The sequence below is a fragment of the Candoia aspera genome, chromosome 1, assembly GCF_035149785.1.
Source record: "Candoia aspera isolate rCanAsp1 chromosome 1, rCanAsp1.hap2, whole genome shotgun sequence".
Lineage (NCBI taxonomy): Eukaryota > Metazoa > Chordata > Lepidosauria > Squamata > Boidae > Candoia > Candoia aspera.
The window spans coordinates 105,125,887-105,153,543 of record NC_086153.1 but is presented as its reverse complement, the minus strand read 5'-3'; the positions used below and the strand labels follow the sequence as shown (position 1 = coordinate 105,153,543).

At 35.6% G+C, this 27,657-nt stretch overlaps 1 protein-coding gene across 1 annotated transcript in view; it reads left to right on the top strand.

Moving 5' to 3' along the window:
- The window catches only part of ARMC2 (armadillo repeat containing 2), a 71,315-nt gene that overhangs the window by 21,681 nt on the left and 21,977 nt on the right, over positions 1-27,657 (top strand). Inside the window, exons 2-10 of the mRNA XM_063311385.1 lie at positions 5,708-5,929; positions 6,558-6,630; positions 7,050-7,221; positions 8,623-8,821; positions 12,484-12,560; positions 18,967-19,056; positions 20,129-20,304; positions 21,153-21,255; positions 25,298-25,518. Coding sequence (XP_063167455.1) covers positions 5,712-5,929; positions 6,558-6,630; positions 7,050-7,221; positions 8,623-8,821; positions 12,484-12,560; positions 18,967-19,056; positions 20,129-20,304; positions 21,153-21,255; positions 25,298-25,518 — 1,329 coding nt within the window. The 5' untranslated portion in view covers positions 5,708-5,711. The remainder of the gene's footprint in view (positions 1-5,707; positions 5,930-6,557; positions 6,631-7,049; positions 7,222-8,622; positions 8,822-12,483; positions 12,561-18,966; positions 19,057-20,128; positions 20,305-21,152; positions 21,256-25,297; positions 25,519-27,657) is intronic.

Genomic DNA, 27,657 nt, shown 5'->3' with positions numbered 1-27,657 from the left:
TATAACTATTGTATAATTATGTATTTATTATTATGTATATTGATGTATACTGCTTAGAGACTATTATGATTTAAGTGGTATAGAAGGCCTGGCAAGAAAATTCAACATCTATAGCAAATATCTTTCTCCAGCAACCTAAATGATGACTTTACATATGGATATCACTTGAAGAATAAAACCAAAATCAAATTGTCTATGTACTGCAAGCAAAGATGCAGAAGCTCTGTTCAGTCAGCAAAACCAAGATCTGATACTAGATGCCATTCAGATCATAAACTCTTTGCAAAATTACAGCTTAAACTAAAGCAAACAAAACCATCAGACCAACAAGATACAACCTCAGCAATATTCTATATGAGTATGTGGTAAAGATAAAGAATAGTACTGTAATGGGCTAGATTTGATAAATACAGTGTCTGAAAAACATAAGAATGAAACTCATGACATCATTAAAAATGAAGCAAACAAAAATGCAAAAAGCAAAAGAAGGCAAAGTAGCTCTCTGCTGACACATTTAAAATAGCTGAAAAAAGATTAAAAGTAAAAGTCAATGGAGACAGAGGAAAATTTGCCCAGCTTAAATGCTGAGTTTTGGAGAAGAAACAATGCAGGGAAATTGAGGATAACAATTGAAATGGAAGGACAATCTAACAAAATTTCAAAAATCAAGGAAAAGCTTTATGCTGAGATATGCAAAGCAGGCAAAAAGATTTCTGGATTGAAGATAGGTACAAAGCTTTGAACACTCAACTAGAGCTAGATATTCTGGAAAGTGAAGCTAACTGGGTCCTGGAAAATATTGCTGACAAGAAAGCTGCAGAAGTTTAAAATCTTACAAGCTGATGCAGTCACACTGCTATATGCAGTTTCTGTGTACTGGAAAATTATCAGTTTTTATTCTAATACCCAAACAGGGCAGAGTTAAAGAATGCTGAAACCAACAAACGGTTGTGCATGCTAGTAAGATAATGCTCAAGATTTTGCAGTCCAGAGTTCAATAGTACATAGAATGAGAACTGCCAAACATACCAGCTGGATTCAGATAAGGGAGGGGCAACCAAGATCATATTGCTACCATCTAGTGGAAAAGGCAAGAGAGTTATAAAAAGACATTTGCTTTTACTTTATTGATTATACAAAGGCTTTTGATTGTATAGACTACAACAGATTGTGGCTAGCTTTTGAAAACATGAGTCTGCCTATTGAAGAATTATTATGAACAGGTAGCAATTGAGTGGTTCAAAATTGGGAAAGGACTGCTCCATGACTGTATATTTATTTATTTAACTTGTATGTAGACTATATCATGAGAAATTCTGGTCTAGAGGAAATTTGAATTAAAATTGCTGGGGGAAATGTCAATGATTTTTAAAATGTGGGATTGGGAAAAATAATTGAGAATACAATAATGGATCAGCAGAAAAGCAAATCATTTAGCACTAGATGAAATAAAATCAGACAACTCTCCGGAAGCACTAATAATGAAGCTAAAGTTTAAATATTTTGGGCACATAATGCAAAGGCAAGAGTATTGGAGAAGGCCTGATGTTTGGAAAAATTGAAGACTAATAAAGTGGCTGGCAGAAGGCAAAGTGACTATCACTGATGAGACAAGCCTAAGCTTACAAAAACTCAAAAAGCAGTAACTGATAGACAATCCTGGCAAAATGATTTCCATGTAGTCACAAAGAATCAAAAGCAATCAAATGACTGAACAACAATACTGGAATGCTTTTATCATTTTTGGACACTGGCTGTGGGTATGAAAAGTTCCGTTTGGAATTTCTCTGCTCCAGCTTGATTAGCAGTGCTGCTCAGAAATTACAGTGTTTAATTGAAAACATTTGGGATGGTGGTGGTATATTTTCACCATTTTTATCATGTGGATCTCTTAGAATGTCTTAGAGCAGTAGGTTTTATATGTTATTTTTTCTCAAATAAATGAACAAGTATAAAGTTTTGACTCATTTGTTTAATTGAGTTCTCTTTTTCTGGTTTTAAGACTTGTGTGGAGAACAGATCACATTTTAGATAATATTTATGCAGAAATATTGAATATAGAAAATTCAAATGGGTTCACAAACTTTTAAGCACCATTGTATATATTGCACTGTATTAATAAAAGAAGTAGTATTGGAGATTATTTTGGCTGAAAAATAACAGAATAGCAAAAAGATTTGAAGAGCCTTTTAGTTAAAATCTGACCAGCATTTCTTAGCTATGTTGAAATTTTGTATGAATTCCCAAGGTTTTTTGTTTCTTTTTGTTCTTTAGTGTTATTGTTCAAAAAATTCTGTATGATTTAGTTTATGTACTGGTTTGTCTTTAAAAACAATAAAGAAAGAATAGATCCATAGTGCAAGTTTATGTAAGTCTGCTAAGAAGTAAGTTTACTTTTGCTGATGTTTAGTTTCATACATTAGGATTGTATCTTAGTGATTATAACTTTTTTGGCCCATGTTCCATATAAATGTCATTTACCAAGAAGTCACTTTGTGTACAGTGGAGCTTCTTCCCAATTGCTCTTTGGTATATACTGTATAGAATTTTTGACATATCTGATCTATAGGTGGATAGATGGAGAGTTTTTAAACTCAGTATACTAGCAATAACCTTTTGATGCAGGTGGCAGATCATTAACAAAGGGCATATTCTCACAGCCACCAGCCTTACCCCACTGGCCGCCTCGGGCAGATTCGTCTGCTGCATGTATATCTTCAGTGGTGGTGTTTCTGTCCTTCCATATTGCCAGCTACCCAATGGTAGGTGCAAAACATGGAGTTAGCTGTTGCCCCCAGACATTATCCTTGTTGCATTTGAGAGGGAAAACATATGAAAGAAATAGCAGCTGAGGAGCTCTTCTCATTTTTCCCAGTCCTGTGAGGTAGGTTGGTCAGACAGAGAGAGAGAGAGACTGTGCAAGAGTGAGCTACCATAGCTGAGGATGGATATGAATCTGGGTTTCTGGGTATAGTTCCAGTATCTTAATCGCTACTCCACACTGGCTTTCTAACATTGTGTGGGCATGTTGAGTGTGTGCCAGTCTGACCTGGGTGCAGCCCCTGCACATGGACAAGATCAGAGTTAAACTGTTTTCCATTTTTCTAGCTAGATATTCTTTAGGGATACCAAATGCCTAAGAAGATCTAGTCAGAATTCTGTTTAAAGAGAATATGTGCTCCTTTCAATGCCAATTTACAAGCTGCTTCTGAAAATCTCTTGGGTGTAAAACATAGTCTTCTCTGCTGCATGAGGGGTTACTATTTAAAATTCCCAGCTAAAGCCCTCTTGGGTTTCTGACCTTTGAGTGCAGTTGGAAAAATTAAGTTGGGACATCCCAAGAAAGCTTGCTTTAATTCTGTGTTTCTTATCTTTACTCAGGTAGTTGCTTAAATAAGGCACAAAGGAATTAATCAGAGACTAACAACAAAAGTAATGGACAAAGACAAAGTAAATAGAGCAGTTATAGGAGAGGAGCTAAAAAGAAGGAAAGGAATAGAGCTTCTATGTGAAAGGATAATATGCTTGACTTTAGGAAAGATATTTGAATCCACTACAAAAACTGTAGAATAAGATTTTTCAGAAATTCATTAGCAAGCAATCATAGGAATGGATACAATATTACAAATTAGATTTTAATATTTCTTTATGTTATTCAAACACAATGCATCCCAGTGGAACCCTTTCATACACATTTAGCTACAGATCCTCAAGCGTACAGTAATCAAATGCAGATATGTAAAACAAGCCAGTTACTCTGTGGTAAGATACATATTTTTGCTGTGTTTTTGTGCTTGAAAAGAAGTAGCTTGGGAAGGAGAGCTGCAGAAACTGCACTGAAAATGAAATTGGTGTGCCTTTTTGTGCCATGGAGGTAAAAAACCAAATATTCTAAATGGATTGCTGATTAACACAGAAAGTAACTGTGTTTCTTTAAATTGTATAAATGCATTAAAGGAGGTTTCATTGATATATGTACTGGCAGGGTCTTAGTTATTTTTTAAAATTGATGATTCATTCAAAGTAGAAAAATAATATTAGTATTCTTCTTGACTGTAATATTTAAATACTAATCAACTAATCAGCAATGCTTATTTTCTGTTTGATAGAGTGTTGCCTTCTTTATTTTGAAAGTAGATGTTTTCTCTTTATCATTCAAATCCTGCTAAGATATCATTATTGTGTCACTTACCAAAATATAAACTGATAGGTGAATAAGTGTTTTTATAATAGATATTAGTGAAGTTTTCTTTTGGCTTGGAGAATTACCATGTTTGGCTGTGAGAGTATGTAACAGAGAAGCTTTCAATGAGTAGCTTTTGTGTATCTTTCATCTTTATAAAAAGATTTTCTGTGCTTCTTACACTTCTGTGTGGGTTTTTTGTCATTAAGTAGGGCAAGAATAATTGTAGCTCCAGTATAAGAAGCAGCTTTGTATTAGCTGGGAAAATTGCTATTCTTTTGCAGGCTCAAAAACTGTCTCTGAGCAGTTCAGATGGGCTGTAAACTTGTATAACGACATGGTGGGGAAGCTGGATGTGCTGCTTTGATTGGACCTTCTGGTACTGTAGGTCTCAGTGATCCATAAGATTTATTTTGGGGGTATTAAGTATTCAGAAGACCATAAGATGACATGCTGTTTTGCTTCACATAAGTCTTTTACCAAACTTTAGATGCCCATTCATTGTTGTTTCTTACTTGGACTTTTAAGATAACATACTTCTGTTATGTTTCTGTCTTATTAACTCTGCCCTACTTGGCCCAGTTCTACCACTGCATAAGAGCAAAACAGCAACAATCAAGATCTGTCTTTTCACATAAAGCATTAATGAGAGAGAAGGAGAAAGCCCAAAACTTTTCAGAAACAAGAGCTGAAGTTAGGCTACATAGAGATATTTAAATAAGTTATTAAAAAAAAACCTCTTAATGCTTATATGTGATTAGTGGGAACCCAGTGCACATGAATCTGATCTGGTAATAGCTTTCCATACTTCAATTAGATCACATTTAGACTATTGAAGTTAACACTCTTATTGAAGAAGTTCCAGAGATTGGAACAAAATTGCAAGGGTTGGTGCAAAATGCAGAAGCTATACTTGCTAATTAATAATAATATGGTATTTTTATTCCATTATGGAATCTTCACTGATTGCACTTGTCAGTGTTTTTCAGACTTAATTCTAAGTGTTGGTCTTAAGCTTTAAAGCTTTGAATAGCTTAGGGCATAGCTAAGTAATAGGCTGCCTGTCTTGTTGTCCAGCTGTGAACCTGTCAGGGTCCAATCTTGTTTTGTAAGCTCTATGTGCTTAGAATTTGTCTGAAATGATCCTGTGTTTATTGTGGTCTATATGTCTTACGTGTTAATTTGTTAACTTGTTAATTTCTTGCTGGAGGATATTCATTACAGTTGGAAGCTAGATTATATATCATAAAAGTATATATGATGTACTTTTCATATATCATAGAAGTATGTATCAAAGAACTGTATTAGAGAATCCTGCCATAGTATGGTTTTTGCTTGCGTATGGACTAGACTGATTATGCTAATCTGCATTGCAGACAGATGGCTAAGTAGCATGGACTAATGACCAATATACTGGGAACTACAAGGATTAAATGTACAGTACATTACTATGTAATCTGAACTCTAAAAACTTGCATAGGAAATAATCCTATCTTTTAATATTTCCTTTCTTTTTCTCTGCAGCAATATGCAGTTCTCAAAGAATAAAAATCTAGACTATTCTGAAGCATTTTATAAACCTTCATTAGCTGTCCAGAAGACTAGTGCTGAGATCATAAGTGAAGCACGAAGTACACTAAGGACTTTAAGAACTCAGAGACCATTTACACCAAGAGATGAGCGAAGGAAACTTTTTAGTTCCACCTCTTCAAGAACACCTGAAAATAGACCACCTTCTGCTTTTAGGTATGAGGATTTGATGGAAGGGGAGATACCCCTGTTCATACTAACATAGGTTTGAAACTTACTTGAATATATATAATCATTCTCAATTCAAGAGGTTAAAAAAAAAGCAGTTATGCATTTGTCCATGTCTTATAGCAGGGCATAAATCCTTTAGAAACAATTAAAGTTATTCTTCTCAAATGAAAATGCCAGTCCAAAACTATTATTAGGTTTTGTGTGTGGGAAGCTAAAGCTGCTCTAATATACTGGCTAAAACTCTCTTACTCTGTTGATTTTGTAATTTCAAAAAGAATTGCTTGTACAGGAGAAGCATTGTCACTGAATGGCTAACCACTGTAATTATTCATCAGCACACACAGAAGGGACCAAACAAATAACAGCATTAATTCTTCCAGTGAATTTATAAGCTAGAAATCCATGAGATAGAACTAAAACATTTGTTTTTCTTTCTAAAAGAGCGTTTTTGTCTTTTACATGTTATTCCAAGAAAAAGGTTTGAGGTAAATTAAGCAATTTGGCAGTAAAAATATTTTCAATGTATTAGTGACATACAGAAGGAAATCTTGTGGTGAAAAACACATAAACAGCTGTGTACACATTGATTATTATGATTTGTTTTTCATTCCAGTCTCCACTCTTCAAGCTTTGAGTCAGTTGAGTCAAGACCTGTCTCTTGTACACGCCTCAGCCCACTGGACTATGTGCGTATTTATTTTGGGCAGTGCTTGTATACTCTGTGCCCAATTAAATCTTGACACCAAGAAAAGCTGCAATGTGTAGGGATTATGCATCTTGATGCTTAAATCCACTGCCATATTCCACTGGGGATTCTGTCATCTACTCAAGATCGTGACCTGGGTGAGGGTATGCAGCAAGAGGAAGGTACTCAGATCACAGGAGGGGCAAAGGAGATTGCAGAGTTGCCATCTTTACTGATATTACCAGGCAATAAACTGCAGGTTCAGAACAGGAGAGCAAATCTGCAACTTCAGGGCAGAAAACTTATTCCAGCATTAGCCTGTAGCAACTGGATAGTTGATACCTAGGCCAAAATAGACCCCTCAGGTACTGTAACTGGCTGTATTGTTTATATGCTAAATTAAATCTTGTCTTATAACAGAAGCCAAAATTAATGTCATCATCCTCAAATGATGAAGAGCATTGTGTTTCCCCACCTTTGCCACCAGTGGATTCAGAGGAGATCAGAAAAGTCAGCAGTGCTCGTGCAAGGTTGTTTAGAACTGCTTCCTGTGGAAATCTACTTCCTGATAAACTGCTTCTTCCCAATGACAGTAAGAATGCTTATCCATGATTTTCTCTGTAACACTATTTTTAACACAAATCCCTTTTTTTAAATAATGAAGTCAGCCTTTGAAGAACATGAATCCAAATTTCAGTCTTTGATTAAAGCTGCAATAGGTTTATTGATCAATGCAACCCTAGATATATTTCCACCTTATAAGTAAGCACCATTGAGTTTGGTGAGATTTACTCCCAGGTAAATGTGTATAACATTATAACTTTTATATATTAGCTTGAGCTCTAAATTAGCCTTCAGTCTATGCAAGCCTTTCAGTCTAGTGCAATGATGGCAAACCTATGACATGCGTGTCAAAGGTGACATGCCACAACGTTTTGGGTGACTCGCCAGTGTTCACCAACACCTGACAACAGCTATTCTCCCTGTCCGAGTTACCAAAGAAACTGAATGAACAAAAGGCACTGCAACTCCCCCACCCACCTACAGTATCTCCTCCCCATCTCTGCCCTTTTGGCCACACAAAATTGGATTGTATTTTTTTTAAGTAGATGAATACGTAAAGAATTGTTTCCCTTTTGTTCAGGGGGTGGGAGGATGACACCCCAGCGGAGTCAAGTTAGGCATTTTCTGAATTTTTGACACGCCAAACCCAAAAGGTTCGCCATTGCTGGTCTAGTGAATGATCTTGCTAGTAGAAAGGGATGAAGACAAGGCTTGGGGCTAGGGTAGAAGTGAGTCCAGCAAATGCAAGAGTTTGTAGAGTTTATGGGATGTTGCAGCACTGTGGTTGAGATACAAGGTGTTGTTGCAGGGTTTGGATGGTTTTATTTATTCTACTTTCACTGATTATTATTGTGAGCTGCCTAGGTTATGTGTACAATGGGAGGTCATAATAAGTTTCTAAATAAATAAATAAAAATGTTTGCCCAATTCATTCACCTTGCAACCTTCCACACTGTTCTGGTAAGACTTCCAATCTGATGGAGTGATGCAGTGCAAACAGATGCAGTGAGAATCTGGAAATTGCCTTTCCCACTCAGCTAATGTTCTATGAGCATCCTTATGCTAGGCAAGCTCTGGATGTAAACTTTTGCAGATAAAGTGCATCACATTCTGTAGCAGGCTAGGTGAATGGGAATGCATTTAGCCAAACATATAAGGATAACATATAACTACATTTGTTTAGAATTAAGGAGGTTTGCATAAAGTTGAAATTCTGAAGAACTTTTAAAATATTTTAAGCGTTTATATTTTCTTTAGAAAAATCTTTGATTCTTTATAAAGATACGATATAGTTGTTCACTGGAGTTAATTAGCAAAGAAAGCAAATATGTGAAAAATAATATTTCGGAATAGACTGTGTCTTCAATCTTAAAAGCTATATGTCTGCATGTTTACCTAGTGAGAATATTGCAAGTCTTGTTTAATACAGGTAAGAGGCTGAGTTTTGAAGAGCAAGTTATTTCAAGGAGTGATCATGAAAGTTTTTCACAAAAGTTTCCTATCCAGTTGGGCACTAGAGATGCATGTCTTCCACTGACTCATGCGGACCATCATAATAAGATGGTAGAAGAAGAAATCTTTCTACAAACGGCGGGCATACCATTTACAGCACAACTCAGCAGGCAAAGGTCAGCATTTTTTTAACTTTACCATCTTCTCCTCATATATTGTTCTAGAAGGGCATCCCCCTGGAGATTTGCATGGCTCCCACCTTACCAGCTTTAAAAGTGTATTAAAAACATGACTCCCTAGGCCTTGGGTTAGGGTAAAGCAGGGGTGAGGTGTTGTCTGTTTTTATCTCTGTGGGTGTGGGAGAGGGTTGGCTGCTGCTCCTTCTGGATAACGTATATTTTGGAGTTTTATTTCAAATGTTACTGGTTTTGTGTGTGTGTGTGTGTGTGAAGTTGTCCAGAGTTGTTGGAATTGGGTAGCCTAGAATTTTAAATATAAATATAAATAAATAAATATCCTGATTCCTATACAAAAACACCTCTAATCTACTTTCAAAATATACAGTAACAATTAAAAACAATAAATTAAGAACAGTATTTTTAAAAACCAATATACAGGAAAAAGAAAAATGAACAGGAAAAAAACTTCCTCCATACAGAAGAGGCCAAGGTCAAGGGAGGTGTAACTATAGGCACCTCAGGACTATAAAATAAGAGCCAGTTTGGTCTAGTGGTTAAGGCACTGGGCTAGAAGCCAGGAGGCTGTGAATTCTAGTCCTGCCTTAGGCATGAAGCCGGCTGGGTGACTCCTTCCTCCTCCTATTTTCCCCACAACAGCAACCCTGTGAGGTTGCTGTTGTGGGGAAAATAGGAAGGAGTATTAGATACGTTCGCTGCCTTGAGTTATTTATAAAAAATAATAATAAAGGCAGGATAGAAAATAAACTCCCAGACCTTCTAGACTCTCTCAGTTAGTGTCTGAATCAGTAACAGCCTGGTCAGGCCATCAAGATATCTAGTCCCAAGTTATTTAGGTTCTTACATATCAGAAGCAGAACTCTGAACCTGCCTTAGCAAGTCAGTGTAATTATTTCAGCAGAACTGTAATATGCCAGTTGCTCCACTGTAACAGTAACCACATGTGGAGCAGGTTATAGCAGTTTAAGCTTGAAAATATCAGGACATGGATGTTAGTAGCTGTTTGTGGTCAGGAAAGGACATACTGTAGTTGATACAGCAATTGAAGCTGGTAATAGCTGCTGCCCTGAACCCCCCAGCCTACACTGAGGTTACTTGAGAGTGAACAATTACAGTGTTGATTCCAGGAGCACTCACATCTCTGTTCTTTCTGAGGGAATGCATAGGACTGAGGCCTGAGTTGGGTCTATATCATTTCAGTATATGCTTTAAAATAATACGAATGCCAAAGGCTGCAAAAATGTCCAGAATGTTCCAAAACTTGTTTTTATTCTGCTCATTGTATATAGAAGCAGAACTGAGAATTAGTTTTTGTACCCAAGTGAATATTTGGTTTCAAGAGGGTTGGTATATACTCTTCTTCATAACTGATAAGAATAAACCTCCTGCAGACTGATAATTGTTAAAGTTACTCATTTGTTCAAATATTTACTTTTGTAGCTTGTACTGCAGAATTACTGTTTCAGTTAGTTGCATTTACCTACACGTAACCTAATTAACCTCTGTCAACATATTTTCACCTTTACGTATGTATTTTCTCTTTGAGCTACTTGTTTAAATGCCACAGTTTTTTTGGTTTAAGTTCACTGGCAATACTAACAATAGCAGTAAAGTATGAAATCCTAGGTGGATGTCTTGGTTCGCCTGCCATTAGAAGTTTCTACACAAGTTAGCTGCCTTCACGCATTCACCGCATTCCCAGAGAACCCGTGTTAGTTTCACATTTTTTTGCCTCAGGCATTTAGCCAAGGACGCTTTGCTGATAAGGCACCTGCTCTAATGAACTGCTGAGATGGGAGGGAAGAACTCAGGAGTGAGAAGCAGCCTGTTTGTGAGACAGGGAGGAGGGATGAGATCAAAGGAGGGAAAGAATCACTTTGAATGTCTTGGTGCCAAATCCTCACTTGGAGCTTTGGCTACTATCCTGTGTTAATTAGATCCTCAATAAAAAATTCTTTAAGCTTCCTGATGATAATGTCTGGAGAATTTCTCTTAAGTTGGGATATTGGTACTGGGATTGTCACACACTGATAGGTAGAGTAGGTTAAAATGATAAAAGATACCTGTAATAAAAGTCTCTACTTCAGATAATATGCTTAGGGTATAGATAAAAATAATTCACATAATGGTAAGGCCTTCTACGCTCATGTTTTCTACTTTTCTCCTCTATTGCTCCCTTCCCTAGAATACAATAATATTTGAGGCATGACTATTTAACCATACTCTAAGAACTATCTTACAGTCTCGTAAGTATGTAGGTGATAAATGTTGCTTATTTAAACAGTTCGGGTGAAATAATAAAATTCCTAATGAATGGTTTTAAATAGGTATTTTTAAAATTAAGAGGTTTTTATAATTGATATAAATTACCCTAATTTCCTAATTTCCCTGAGATAATCAGATGCCTTTTTAATGAAAATCTGTTGCTTAAGACTGACAAGTAGAATTGGAACTCTGCAGGTTTTTGACTTTTCTATAAATTTCAAAACAAAACTGGAAAATGTCTTACTTGTAAAAGAAGAAAAAAAAATGAAAGGAATAAAGTTTAAAACTTTTTAAAGGCTAATGTTAATACATAAATGTTGAATTCAGATTATTTGCCGCTCAACTACATTAGTGTTTATAGAATTTAAGTTTCTATGCTTCGTTCCTTATCTCCAGGGACTAATATTGTGTCTTACATGATTATATCTGGTCAGTCTTTGAAGCTTGTCAGTTTTTATGTTCAGTAATGATGACCTCTTGTGGCATGATTCTTTTACTGCAACATGCATAGATTTAGTTTAAAATGCTGTATGAAATTGTGTTAAATTAAATACATTATATAAATAAATGAAAGCAATACATGTAATATTAAATCATTTATAAATGATCAGGCAGTTTCATATCTGATGTAAGGAAACAGAAGTAGTAGTAGTGAAGTTTATTGTTGTAACCACAGGTCATAACATAAGAATGCAATAAAATACAATAAAATATAATAACATTAAAACAATAAAATGATGAAATTATAAAATAAAATAAAATAATAAAAGAAGCATTAAATATAAAAAAAGGTTACAACAAAATAGAGCCAGAAGTAGAATTAGAAGTCTAAGAGAAGGTAAAAGAGTTAGTTGTTGGGGCCTTTATCCCATCTATATTCCTTGTTAATTAAAAAATTATATGTCGCATATAGGACTGGGTATTGCTTTCAAGACTTTGGCCAGAGGATATAAATAAACATTCAGTTTCCTTTCCTCAGCTTAGCCTGGGAGAGAGCAAACAGACTTGTGCTCCTTCTCAGCTGATTAAATCCCCAAACTGGTTGCGGTAAGATAATTTTGCTTGAGAAACAGGTGGTTTGGCCGCCCACTCACTCAGAGTATCAAGTCTTGGTAGAGTGTGCTAAAAACAAGCCTCTTGGGAGCACTGATAATCTAATTGTGAGTTGCAGTTAGCTGTAATGAGTGTTGCCAACCCCTGAACAAATTAGATTACAGGAGATTTCTTTGAGTTGGAAGATAAGTGTTAACTCCTTAATCTAGCAGAAAGTTACTAAATTACTTGCAGCAGTTGATGGAAAGCTGGTTGCTGCAGTTGAGTGAAAGTTTTGATAAGAAATAATTTTTATATTATTGCTAATTTTCCCCCTTTTTTAGTGACCAGTTTAATAGACAGAAGTCTCCTTTATCATATCCAGACTATACTGAAAGGACTAAATCTGCAGCTAAATCAGGTACATGTTACAGACTGGGCCCATATGTAATTTTTAACAGTAATTTAATGATAAGTGAATGAGCCTTGACAAGCCAGAGCAAAGGTTCAGTCCTAAGTACTCTTCCTGTGTGTCCATAAGGAAGAATAAACTGTGACTTAATCTAATTGTCCACAATTCCTGGTTTGTCATAACATATAAAACAGGAATTATGCTCTCAAAACATTTGATAAAATGAAACTGAATGATGATTTATTTCTCCTCGTGATCTTTGGCTTGCTCAAGCTCATTTGTACAGTTGTTGGGTATCACTGAGTTAGGCCTGACTCCTGGTGATTCTGTGGACAATTACCCTCCATCTTGACTTGTTCCTGGTGACACTCCAATTTTTCTAGGGACTTTCCAGTGATATCTCTGATTTCATCCATCTGCTCTGCCTTCTCATCTTGTACACCTCTCAACTTTGCCAACATAGACTAGTCATTTTATCTAGTCTATCATCAGCTCTCATTGCATGCCCAAAGTGTGAGTTTCTACTTGGTAATCACTGCCTCAATGGAATAGTCAGTCTTTCTTCCAGCATGGATTAATTGGGTTTTTCTTGTAGTCTGTGGTATTCTTCAAATCTATAATTCAGAGATGTCTTTTTTTTCTTTCACTCTTTTTCAGTGCCTAGCTAACTATTGCTTTAACTATTCTGCTATTTGTTGTCATAAAAATATCCATTCTTCATGATCTTTTCTAAAAGTGTCATTGCCTTTTCCCCTGGAAATAGCCTCTTCTTTATTTCTTTAGCATATTGTTCAGCCCAGGAAAACAATTATATACCATGTTCATTATGTCCACCCAGTTGTGAATCAGCTAAGCATACTGGTTGACATTGCTTTTGTCTTAATATCTAACATTAATCCAGATTTTTCACTTTCCATGTTTACTTTCCTAATGAACTTTTCTAAATCTGCTTTATATTTGGCTAACGAAGTGATATCATCCACATATATCAAATTGCTAGTGCTTTAACCTCCAGTTTGGATTCCAGCTTTTCTTTCTTACAATCCTACTAGTGTTATAATATGTTAACTACAAATTAAACAGATATGGAAAAATACTAAAGCAAATGTTGATGACATTTAGCAATATAAACAGTTTTTAAGGGCATTTTTTCCAGATCTATTCAGTTAAATTTATAGTGGTAGCAACGTATCATGTGCTGGTGATTATTTGTTTTCTTTCCCAATGTTTTTATACTAAAATTATATTGGAGAGTAGATTTATTGTCTGAGCTAGGTGCATTTAGCTCCATCTTGTTAAGTCACCACTTCTTCCTGGGTGGTAGGGCTTATTTTTCTATTTTTTGTCCACTTCCCATAAACAAAATATTGATGACTTATATTTGATTTCTTGTAGTCCAGGCATGTTTTGAAAGATATATTGTCTCTGATCTACTAGTCGAAATGTAATCTGACTTGAATTAGCACATCTGCTTGGACAAATGAACTTTTCTCAAGTGTGTACATTATTTTTAATATAGTATCAACTTACTTAGTGTGGACATGAGTGGTTTGAAATTGCTTTGGATTGTAAATAACTTTTCTTGCTAGTCATGTACCAGTCTGACTGGATACAAGAGGCTGCCATATAAACAATGGGCATGTGTCAAAACAAAATCTGCCCTACACATTTAGTTTTTGATTTGGGATTGGGGTGAAATGATTGATGAATGAGGAAACTGGTAGTGATAGGGGGTGGATTTTAAAAATATCAGATATTGCAGATATATCTTTAACCTCTGCAGGAATGGGAGACCAAGTTTGATGCCCTTCCTCAGAAGCTGACCAAGATGGGTTCCTGAGTTACTACAAGCTTAAGTAGGCTTAATAGCAGGCTTACTACAGGCTTAATTAGCACCTTGCCAATACTCTTAGATGACAACTCTCATGTTAGCCTGAATGGTATCCTTATTCTTAGTGAGGTCTATCTCAAACATTTTTCCCATCATTGAATGATGTTGGTTCTTTGGTATTTTGGGCAGCTGAAGATGCTGAATGAGTGCTTAACATGCAGTGGTGTAATACTTGTAATGAAAACTAACATAAATAACATTTTATCTTTGATCATACTTTTTCAATCAAAGTTTTTTCAGATAGTTAAAAGCTTATGGGTGATTAGACTTCTTTGTATAAAATTTATATTTCTGCTGGTTTATATAGCTTTGTTTTGAGGGAATCCAAGATAAACAAAAGGTGATATATGATGGTCAGGATGTTTTTCAGCTTGTTTAGTCATGTACAAACTTATTGGAAGGTTGATCCTTAGACCCTTATTTGCCCTGGTTTGTGAAATTGGCAGAGCTGGGATGGAGGATAGTGAGGTCCTTGAAACTTGGAGAGCAGTGATGAAGCTTTTAATGAAAAAAAGATGATTTAATTCTGCTGATTGATTGATTAAATTTTTGGGCAAACTGTTGAAATTAATCAAGCTGTGCTGGATTATATTGATTAAAATGAATAATTTGTTTCAATTTCATTACAGAACAGAATCAATCTTTGTTACACTATAATATGATGAGAATTATATGGAAGGAATGCGGTGTCCTTCTCAATGGTTTATCTGTGGAGGACTTAGAAGCCATGGTATCATGAAAATTCTAGTCCTTAGTTGAGAAATTATATCAAAGTGATAGTGGAGACTTGTATTCCATTCCACATCATTAAACAATATAATGTCATGAAGTTCCTTTGTATTCCCCATGCTTGTCGGCATTTATCTGAATGAGATTAGTAGTTCAGAAATTTGGATCAAAGTATCGTTATTTATCATCTCCAGTGTCTAGAGATTTTGAGGTGGAGAAGGTGACTAAAATGAGACCTAATGTCATGAGTACTGATGGTGAGCAGGAGGGGGCCCCTATCCAGGGGGGAAAACGCATGCGTAGTACTGAGGAGTTAAGCAGCCATTCAAAGAGACACAGATCAGACCTGCCTTAACTTTTGGGGTTTATCTGTCTGGGTTTTTCCCACGCTTCTTCAGCTTGTTAGGATTTTCTGTCTAATGTAGCAGTAATAAACACTAGAGACCTATTCCTTGTCTCAGCGTGGTTCCTGACTGTTAGGACACCTAACCTGGCTCTAGATGTGGCTGTGCAGAATCTGGAGTCCCAGAGCTACTGTAGTCAAGAAAAGCTTTAGGTATGGTTTACGGGTCCCTTCTAAGAATTGCTACCAATTATAATGTTAATATGACTTAAGGGGAAAATTATTAAATGCACGGAGACTACTATACATCAGTCTGCTTTTCCAGTTCATAAATTTCACTTGGTGCAGATGAGATGGTCAGAATGTAGGAAATCTATGCAGCATCAGCTGTGCTGACTACTGGTGCATTTCTGATCCCAATTAAAACTGACAGTTCAAATTTGAAACCCTAAACAGTTTAGGGTTGCTTAATTTATTGCTTTCCACTAAGCAGGCCTTCTGCTTAGGAGGTAACAGGATATTTTTGTACTTGTCAGCCTTTAAGAGCAGTTAAGGCTATTTTAATGGGTTGGTGTATGTATTTGTTAGGCCTCATTTTTTTCAGGCTCCTTTCTTTATACTTTTCTTGATAAACTTGTATTTATGTATTCTTTAGTTCCTGTCATTCCTCCAGGAGCTTGTATATAGGTACATAGCAATTTTTGTCTTCAGGGGATATATTGGGCTGAGGGAAGTGACTGGTTTGAAGTCATCCAGTGGGTTTCCATGGCTGAAGTGGACTTGAATCATGGTCTCCCCAGTTTTGCTTCAAATCTCTAATCATTGCACCAGGGTTTTTCAAAGTTTTTCAGACCATAGACCCTGTTAGTTAAAAAAGGAATTCCCAGAATCCTTGCTGCCTGCCTCTCAGACACACACAGAGGGATGAGACATCATGAGCACAAACACCCTGGGGTGGGGTGTTGAATATCAGCTGACAAGCCCGGTCCTTTCTGCTATACCTTAGAAAAATTGCTATGGACACCCTTTTTAATTTGTCCTTAGTCTCTTGTGGAACTCTAGGGTTCCACAGAACACAGTTTGAAAAACCTTGCACTACCCCACAATGGTTCTGTTGTTCTTTTAGCAGCAATTAAATTTATGTTGTAGAATCTGTTGGCTTGTATGTTGTTACTGATTTCAGTAATTTTTGTTTTTTTTGTTGAATTGGATTTCATTACCGAAGCCCCCTCATGAGTGCTTTTACTCTTAAATTGCTTACTTCTGGGTTATGGGAAACCCACAGCATCGACATCAGCATCATGGTACCTTCCCTCTTACGTTCCCCACCAGTTAGTATTCACAGATTTTTTAGTAAACTTCCCCTATATATATGACATGATCACACTGTAATATAGAGCAAGGGCTGTCTTCTAACCCTAAACTAGTTGGAAGAAGCAAAGTAGGAGCCATCTATTTTTTCTCTCCTGCACTGAAACTTCTTGTTAGCCAGGGAAGAGAAGCAATAAAAATTCCCTTTCCAAGGTCACTTCCTCCAGCAGAGGCTGCTTGTCTTCCCAAAAGGCATGCTGAACCCCGCTTGGCAGAACTGTAATTGAGCTGGCAATGAGTGTGAGATAATGACTTCTCCCATAGGTGTAGATGGCCCCAATTGGTAGAAGTAAGCATTCATAGAGAGCAGCACCAGCACTAACAATAAAGAGCAATGAGAGAAGAATAGCACGATACTTGGAGAAGTATAGGTCACAGTTTTTCTTTGCCTCAGGGTACACAAAAAGGTTAATGCTTTGGTTCGCTCATCAGTTCGTCTGTTAGTTATCTTCCCAGCTTGACTTATAAGGGCATTTGTGGAATCTGTCCTGCCAGTGATTTGGGAGCACATTAATATTTCTCTGCAGCAGAGCATCTCTGATATTTTAAAGCTTATTTATTTACTTATTTCTATGCCACTCCATCCCATATTGGCTCTGAGTGCCATAACTGGTGGTGGTGAGGGTCCTGCTTAAGTAACTGTCTCTAAATTCAACCCATTTAAGCTGGTCCACTGATTTCCAGTATAGCCATAAAGAAGACAATGGCACTGCAGCTCCAGGAACTCTTACAGAAAATGGCTTGTCTAGATCCTTTCAGTTCAGAACCAGATTTGGCACTGAGATGGCCTTAGTCACCCTGATGGATTATCTGTCCTGAGAGAGAGATGGTATTGATTTTCCTAAATCTCTCAGCAGCTTTTGATGCTATTGACTGTGGTATCCTTTTAGAGCACTTGAGGGAGCTGGGAATGGAAGGCACCACTCTTACTTTTCTGTATTCTTTCAGAAGGTGGGAACTCTTTGAAAGTTGGTACTGTTTTCCATGTTATTTAATATCCATTTTGTAGGGGGTTGCAGATAAACCCGAAAATGTGCTATCTTTTGGAATTTCAGTCAGACTGTACTAGGTGAATCACAGTCTGGCTGTAACCAGTGGCCTTGTGTTTTCCCATTTTCTCTCTCCTTGGAACACTTCTGCCCAGAACATGTGTGTTCTGGATCTGTCCCTAGACTAAACTCACGTGGAATGGGCCATTTGATACTGCCTGTTCCATAACCAGCAATGTGCATGGAATATTTTGCACATCCTTATCATTTTGTTTTCCATGTAATTTTTATTATTACATGTGAGTTCCAAGAATACTTATACTGGCACTCTTCTGTATTTCTTGCATACTTGGAAAGATGGAGAGAAAGAGAGATTTTAAGCCATCCAGAGCCATATAAATTTGTAAATAAAAATAAACAAGCTGCCATTTGTGTGTTTCTGTGTGTGTGTGTGCATGCGTGGACACAAATGTAATTTTATTAAAGGGAGAGAAAATAGAAATTGGTTTTGTAGGATGAGAGGTTTGGCAAGGCTAAACTGTCCAAATTCATCCATTGTGTGTTCCCAGTGCTTCTGCAATCAGCTTTTTAGTTCTTTTACATCTAAAGAATGATTTCTGTGAACCAAAAGTGAATTTACTCAAGTGAAGAACTAGCAAGTTAATATTTATTAGAATTGTAATAATTCTCTTTTGTACAGTAGTTAGATTTTAAAGATAAGTAACATTCAGTTTTCTGAAGCTCAGTGTTGCTAAGGCTCTTGAATTTTACATGCTAAAAACAGCAGCCAATAAATGTAGACCAGTGTCATTTTTGTGACCAGCATACAAAGCTGTGGTTATACCAATAAACCACTGAGAGAAGGAACTTCTCAACTTGTCTGCCTTTGCTTAAGTTTCCTGTTTTTCTTCTTTTTATTACTGAGGCTGTTGAAGTTAGATTCTTAAGGAATTTCTATTGAAATATTTAATTTTAACCTGATTGGCATATACTGTTATAGAGTATATAAGTTACAATGTATTAAATGTTTTGTCATAGTTTTGAAAATGAATGTTAATATACGGTCTTCAATAATATGTTTACATGTTTCAGAAAATAATTTGGGAACAAATGAAATGGAAGAAGAAGAAGAAAACTACTGGAAAATAAAAGTTTTACCAATTTTACATGAATTAGAGATTGGTAAATAATATAGTTGTATAAAATATGTTTGGGTTTCATAAGCTAGACTTTTCAAGGCTTCTTTCCATTGATTCATTATTTTTAATAATATTTTTCCTATTACCAATTTTAAACAGTCTCACTGCTGGTACAAGGAGACAGCCTATATTTCTGTTGTAACCTATTTTGATTGGTGGAAAAGTGGGATGGAGATATATAGATATATTTGCAAGGTTTAAAAGTCCCTTGTGAATGTATAAGATAACTTTTCAAAGAAGCTGTAAATATTAAGAGCATGTACTAAAAGTAGGCAACCTGGTACATTTCAGATATTTTGAATAACAAATCTCATATTAGGAGTTAAAGATCAAAACATGGAAACCACCATATTGGTGGGTATTTTTTTCTAATTCATAATACCTGCAAACCTGTTGCTAAGTATAACACTAATTCTGTGTTCCACAGTTTTTATATATTGGCCGTGTGTATCTGGTGCTTGGTTAGATTAGTTGTTTAAGAATGGGGGACGGGGGCTCCAGATCTCACTAGGCTTTCAGTGGCATATCAGGAGCCACATTTCAAAAGTAGGTGGGGTCATGACCTATTTTTGAAATGGTTTTAGGAATTTTAAGGGGTGAAATGAATGCCCTATGTATCTGCCAAGTTTATTGTATTCATTTCTCCCCTTCAGTCCCCCCATCTTACCATCACTGCAAAGAAAGCCTGTATTTTTGATCCTGTCCGTTCTGGGAGAAGAGCTTTATTGCCTATGAAAAGAATGCTAGCAGGCTACATGTGGCCCCAGTCTGCATTTTTTTGTACCTCTAGTTGAAGACAAATACGTGCTATTTCTGTGAAAGGTAGGAATAGTCACATAAACATCTAGTAGAATGACAGTGACCAATTATATTTAGTTTTTACTCCAGGGTTACCTTCAGGAGTACTGAAAGGAACTCTCCATTTTGGGCCCACAGAATTTAAAATAGCTGTGCTTGTTGATAGTGCATGCTTTGTAGTATTTGTAAAAAAATGTTCCTCCCTTTTTAAAATATTGGATCATTAATTTTATTTTCTGCTTTTCTAAATCAAATAGAAAATGATGTAGAAAGCCTTTGCAATGCCTGTGCTACTCTCTATCAAACCTTAGAAGAAGGAAATATGCTCAGCAAGCGATTCAAGAAGCGAACTTTATTGTTGAAGGTGTTATATAAATTAGTTGATGTTGCTTCAGATCCTCTTGGCTTGAAATTAGCAAAAATTATTCTGGGTGTAAGTTAAATTATGTTGTAACTGTTACAGAATGTGATTGTATAATACTTGTATGAAATTGCATGTTATATTCTGAGAAATAAAACTAAACTTAATTAAACTGCTAAATCAATTTTTCAGCAGAAGTTGCATCATCATATATAAACTGTTTAAAATTACATTTAATTTTCTTTCTGTTGTACTGTTGGATTCACTTGAAATCTAGGAGCGTGAGAGTGCTGTTCTGCCATTGTCTACTTAGAAGTAACCTTGCTTACTTGAATTGAGTTTACTTCCAAGTAAATAAATAAAGGATTTCAGCTTAAGTGATGAATAAACACTTAAATAATAGATAAAAATACTGTGTGCTTACTTTAGTCAAATCTTTTTGAACTTATGAATTACACTCCAAAAAGCAACTATACTTTGTGAGAGTTTCAAGGCATATCAGCAAATGTATTCTCCTAAATATGATTATATTTATTTGAAATCTAAATTGATTCATAAACAACATTCCCTGACCTCTTACCTGATTGGCTGAATACCAAAGAGATACATAGCAGAAGACACCCAAGAGGAAAGCAAATATTCATTATTCTAGTGTGGTGTATCTCTCCTATTTAAAAATTAACAACTATTTATACAATAACATTTTTACAAAGTGCTGGCAATAATTATAATCATATGATGCACATATAATTTGTGATATAGTATTTAATTTATTTGAAAACATATTTGTTAAGTTTCTAGTTTCAGTTAAGTGCAGCATGTACAGAATATGAGAACTGTGTTGCATATCTGCTCTTAAAAGAGCAGCTGAAATGTAAGGTATAGTTATTTGATATATATTCTCTTTTACTTCCGTACAGCTGAAAGTGAGTGGGAAGAATCTGCTTAATGTTTGCAAACTAATATTTAAAATCAGCAGAAATGAAAAAAACGATTCCCTTATTCAGAATGACCAAATACTGGGTATGTACATACACTATTCTATGACTGAGTAGTAATTCTATGTCTTCTGTAATTTGGAAAAGATAATATACTGCTATTATGTGTGAGGAAATGTGTAAAAACCAAATACTCAATGTAAATATGATTTCAATCTGTATTTTGATGTTACTTTTTTTTTCTCTTTCTGACTTGTCTGATCCTAGCATGCTAATCTTTTTGAAGCTAATGAACATAATTAATATGAGGTAATCAGGAATACAAATATCATTATTGAGTAGGAAATGGACATAAAAATTGCAGCTGGAATCCAAGAAAAATATATATACAAATGAAAACTAGGTTTTATCACCAGGCTTATACTTTGATCTCTATTTCTTCATGGAACCTAAGTAATGTATTCCAAAAACCATTATGGACACAATTAGAAAGATACTATTTGACTCCCTTTCTCTTGATATCCTGATAGGAACTTGCCTCCTGATTTGGCTGTAAGTCACATGTTTTTCCTGCATCAAAGGATGCAAGACATATTTAAATGGTGAATGGGAGGGAAACTTAAGTTCTATCCTAATTTGCATGAGAAATTGATACTTTGCTTATACATTGCCCATAATTCTTTCATCTGGAATTTTGGGGCAAAAACCATGGTAACACTTGGGATCAGATTATTTTTTTCTTGTTAATAAATTTTATTAAGTTTCAAGAGAAGAATAAAAACAGAGAAAGAAAAAACTACAAAGAAAGAAAAAAGAACTTAAAAAGTGCAAAAACACAAGAGGATTTTTTTTCAGATTTACAAAAAGATGTGGCTTCCAACTTTTAACAGCAAGGATATATAAAAATTTCCATAATCAATCTCTTACTCTATATTAAACCAAAACACCAAATTATTTATAATCATTCCACTTTAGCACATAATAAAAATCACTCAATACAGTTACTCCTCCCCCTTATATTATAATAAAGAAAAAAAATCATATAAACCTCCTAAACATCTTTCTCTCCACCAAAAGATAACACCTATTTAATTATTCCCTTCCTACCACTATTCTGTACATTTCTGTCTACTATAATAAAAATCAAATTAAAAAGCACATAGGTTGTCTGCTATTATACTGGATAATACAACAGTTTTAGTAATCTTAATAAATCCCAAAAAGAAACGGTTTGAAGCAATAAATCCAAATCTTTAAAAGCAAATAACTTCAATCAAATCCTTAAAGCAAACCAGATAAACATTATTTAACCCTTATCCCACTTCAAAATAAACCAAAGCATTTACATAACCCCACAATGTGCACAGAGCTTTTCTCTTGGAAGAATCAAACAGCCCAACTGCCCCCATCAAAGATTCCAGGTTCTTTTCATGGCATTCCACCAGAAGGTCAATTTTACTTGTGGCTTGCATTTCTCTCTCCGTTAAAATTTCTCCAACTCCACTATCCAATCTTCATCTAGCATATCAATAAAAATCCCAATGTCACTCTTAAACATTTCTATCACTGTTAAATTCCTCAATTTCATCCACCACATCCCCAACCTGATGGCACATTTTAGATCTCATATTTTCTACAATGTCCTGGATGTCTTGCATAAAAGCTTGATAGAAGTCAGAAGAAAACTGTTCAAAATATTGGTGGAAGTCAGAAAAAATCTGAAATCCTCCATGTCTCACACAGTAGATTATGGCACCCCCTAGGAGCTTAAAGAGGGAAAGTTGAAGCTATGGAAAAGTTCCAGGGTGTGTTTACACGAAGTGAAAGTGTGATAGGCAGACAGTTCCCAATGGAAAGTGAAAACAGAAAGCTGAAGGTTCAAATCAGCCGATTCAACATGTAGGAAAATGCTAATAACTACAAATTTAATACAAAAATAATAAGACAGTTGTTTACTCTCAATCCTCCTTTATATTTGGAAGGAAAACGGAATCCAAAACTTTTTTTAAAAAACTCTTTTTTTAAAATAATCCCAAAAATAACGATAAGCACCAAGAGAAACAGCTTCTCCTCGCTGTAGAAAGCTTCTCTTGGGGTACATATACTTAAAAAATATATATACAAATTGGTGATTTAGAAATGGAGTGGCCAGTCTTAGTGTCCCTTCAAGGCTACAGCGCAGCTTGGAAAGTGACATCCCTGCCTCCCAGCTAGCTCTTACCAGTTGAACGCGAATGCTGTTTGTGATCTTCTGGCTGCAAGCAGCTGTCCAGAGGACAGACGGGGTGATTCCAGGTGCTCTTCTTTATCCGGAGAACGTTTCTGGGCTTCAGGATAACCTGCCTGAGCCCCCCAAAAATGGCTGCGTTGTCAGCTCTGCCCGCTTAGCCTGCTGGCACAGCTGCTCAGTCCACCATTCCCTACCAGAAGCCGGATCAGATTATTGTTAATTAGACTTTTAAAACATTGGATGTATTGCAAGAAGCAATTGGATTCTCTAAAACTGCTAATTAAAACATATTTTGACTTTACAATATGGTCTCAAAGAATTAGTGGTATCTGAAACTCCTAAACTGTTATTATAATTGAAAATAATTTTGGAGGTTCTTAAATATATAGTTAATATTTATGCACAAGTAGTACTAAAAAAGATATTAGAAAACTTGCAGGAAACTTGGAACAAAGTTCTGAAATATCCCTTCTTCCAATGGGCTAGAATTTTTAAAAATATTAAATCTGTATTCTGTCATCTTAATGTGTGATTAATTCAAGAAAACATTTTTGTGTTTATAGGACAATCCAGAGAATGTTTAGCAAGGATTGGGTCTCAATTTCTATATGTGGGAAGTGTAATATTATCAAAGGAAATTAACTCATATTTGGAACTTGTTCTACAATTACATAGTTTTAGTTTAATATTCATAAGGTTGTTAATATGATGTTAGGAAGAAAAATATAATGTAAATATATTATTGTGCTATTAAATTATATACTGAAAATTTGGAATGTACTGAAGTATAAACAACTCTTAATTTACCATGTGTGTTCTGTAGCTAAAAATATTGTTTTACTCTGATAGAAAGACTGCTACACCTGATTTAAAATGCTGGATTGAAAATACATGTTCATTCTCATCTTATAAATTTGCTTTTTATTGATGTAGTAGAAAGTGTGGTCAATACTACTCCATGTGGTCAAAGTTTGTAACTTAAGACCTGAGCTGCTCACTTGCTCGCTCGCTCTCCTCATATGTGTATGTGGTATTTTTACATCTGTCTTACCTGTTTATTTCTGTTTATGTGCCTTTAATTTTTTGTGTATTAGGTTACTATCTTCTCTTTTTTAAAAATTTAAGTAAGACAGTGAAATCAAAAAGTAAAAACTGTGTAGCTGGGTATTACTATAAAAAAGACAAGTGGCTTTTTAGCTGAAATAAGGCATACATGATTGTTACATACTAAAAATCAGAAATAATTAGCCTCCAATCATTTTTAATATTGGAGCAAGACTTTCCATTATAGGCAACCACAATTTAAGCAAAATAAATTATGGACTGATTTTCTTCTTAAAAAAAGGAACTTCTTGCAATCATTGAGGGCTATGCTTGCATAAGGGAAATTTCCATTGCTTTGTCCCCATCAGAAACTCTCTGCTGGGCATGGGGGAGCTTTCAATTCAGGTCTGGGATTTGGAATAGGCGCACATAGTTACAGTGGAAAAAAAGAGCCAGAGGTGGCTTGTATAAATGGAAGATCCACTGTTGCAAGTTCCTTCCCTTTAACAAATTTTATTCAGCTATTTCTGTCCCTTGCCCCTTGCCTGAGTTATTAGTAGATTAATCTTGGGCAACTGTCCTTGCAGTCCCATTGAATAGATATTGCCTATTATAGTTACAATCTCTAGATTATTTCAAAATAAACAAAAATGCAGTATTATTTATTCAATCAGTTTTATACTGCTTACCATATCACAAATGCTATTTGATTTTGTGTAAAACAAACAATAGATTATTTCTACTTTATTTAACAGTTCCTTTAACAGAAAAGGCCTGGATGAAGTAAACCTCATTCTGCAAAAAGAAATTGCACCAGACAGGAAGATTCACTTCATGTTAATTTTTTCCATAGATGCTCTGCTTGAGATAATGAGAACTGAAGACTTGCAAACAAATACTGAAGCTTTTCTCTATTGTACTGGTGCTATAAAATTTATTTCTGGCAATGCAAGGCTCATTAATGAAATGGTCAACAAGGGAGCTATTGAAATCTTGCTGCAAGTAATGAAACTGATTAATGAAATTAATGAAGATGATGCTCGATTTTCCAGTTCAGGACATCTCTTGGTCCAGGTCAGAATTATGTTTTTATTTCAATAAAGTAAAATTCAGAGTTAGTCTAAGTCTTGCTAGATTAATTCGTCATATATTTAGATTAGTCTTCCCCAATGTGGTTGCCATCTAGATGGGCGGATATCAACTCAGAAGTCTCACCTATGATCTTGCTGGCTGGGGAATGCTTGGAGTTGACATTCATGCATCTGGAAGATTGAGGAAAATGCTACTAGCATTACTGATCAATGTACAGTTATGATTTCATTGAGAGTTTGTGCTAAGCCACAATTTTGTTAACTATATTGCCAAATAAGCCACAGTTGGCTGAAATCATTCATCATATTAATCCATCAAACATGGTTTGCAGTGTACAGTGACTGGTTTCATGCAACTTGGTAGGCCAAAACCAGATAAAATATGTTTTTGTTTAGAGTGATGTGTAAACCAGCCACAGTTATTTCAAATTAAATTTTGTAGGATTGTACTCTTCATGTATAAGAGTTAACTTTAGAGATGCATGAGAAACTTAATCACAATCTTCGATACAGAGTTAAAGTAGGTACATCCAAACTTAACCCAGATGTTGTAAAAACTATGTATTACTCAATGGGAAAATCAATGGAGAAGAAAGGAATGAATATACAAGTTGAAGCTTGCAGTGACTCATTTGTGATTAAGATAATTTATCAGTCACGTTCTATTATATATATAAGATGATTGGGAGTGAGGCTATAAAGCACAATTTTCATCTGATTAAGCAATAGAAAAGTTGTGCTAAGCAAGCTATGAAGGAGCATTAAATCTTTCAATTCAAGAGTTCCCTTAGAATGCATTAGAAACTATATACATTGAAGCCTGTCTTTTTTTGTTTGTGTTAATGCTCTTTACTTTGGAACAAATGTGTCCTTTAATAGTAAAGCCATCACTGGTAGGGAGCTAAGATGGAAAAAAGAAAAAAAAATGGAAGAGTTCTTCATATTTTATAATTTACTTTACTTAATATACTCTCATTTCTGAATCAAATGGCTCTAGATCTTGGTCACCTCTTGGTTGCATTCATGCGATACACTCTACATGGTGTAACCCTGAAACATCCAGAAGCTCCAACTGCTCCAAAATGCAGTAGCGCAGGTAGTAATGTCCATTGGTGCACTCGTGTGAAACAACTACATTGAGCTGCACTGGCTCTCAGTGAGCTGCTGGGTGCAATTCAAGGTGCTGGTTATCTATGTACTACTAAAACTCTTGTGTCTGTTTGATACTTCATAACCTTTAACTGGGCAAAACGGTGCATCATATGGCAACAGTTTTTGAACCGAGGTACTTCAAACATTCTAACTCAGAATGCATCCAGTGCATCCGGGACCCATGACTCCTGTGGAATAGAAATTTGGCAAATTTTATACAACATTTTATGTCATAAAATTATCATAAAACATTTTATAGCATAGTAAAAATGTCATAAAACATTTCCTGTGGTCAACTCCTGATGTTTGACTGTGCTGTACAGTTCAACATGGGCTATTTTTGAGACAGATACGTCTCTGAACGTCTCCCTGAATTTTTAAGAACTTTTCCAGTACGTTAGAAGCTCTGCCATTGTTGAAGGCATTGAGGAACCTGGTAAGGAAATACCTCTGAAATGACACAATGGGTTACGGACTGTCTAGTCACCTATAAAGCTCTCCATGGGACAGGGCCGGATTATTTGCAGGACAGTCTATTTCTGGTTATTTCTGTCTGTCCCAGTAGGTTGCACAGGGTAGGGATGCTCTGGGTCCCCTCTCTGAGGGTGTCTCAATTAATGGGACCTAGAAGCTGGGTAACCTGGACCCTATTAGCCTTTTGTAGAATCAAAAAGACCTGGGTTTTCTGCCATGCATGGGGCCAGGATGTAAATGAACCTGTTCTGCTGAGAGAGTGATTGTCAAGCCCAGCCTTGGCTACGTTATGTGTATGATTGCTGTTAATTATTTTGGTTTTATATTATTTTTGTTGATCTGATTTTTATTGAAATATGCCTCCTAAAATCATAAACTATGAGTTGGGCAGCCTTGCAAATTCTTTCAGTAGTTTGGTTTTACCTAACGTGAAGGACATACAGTTGAAAATGATAACATGCCAACAATTTTTTAATAAACATAAGAGTTTCAAACT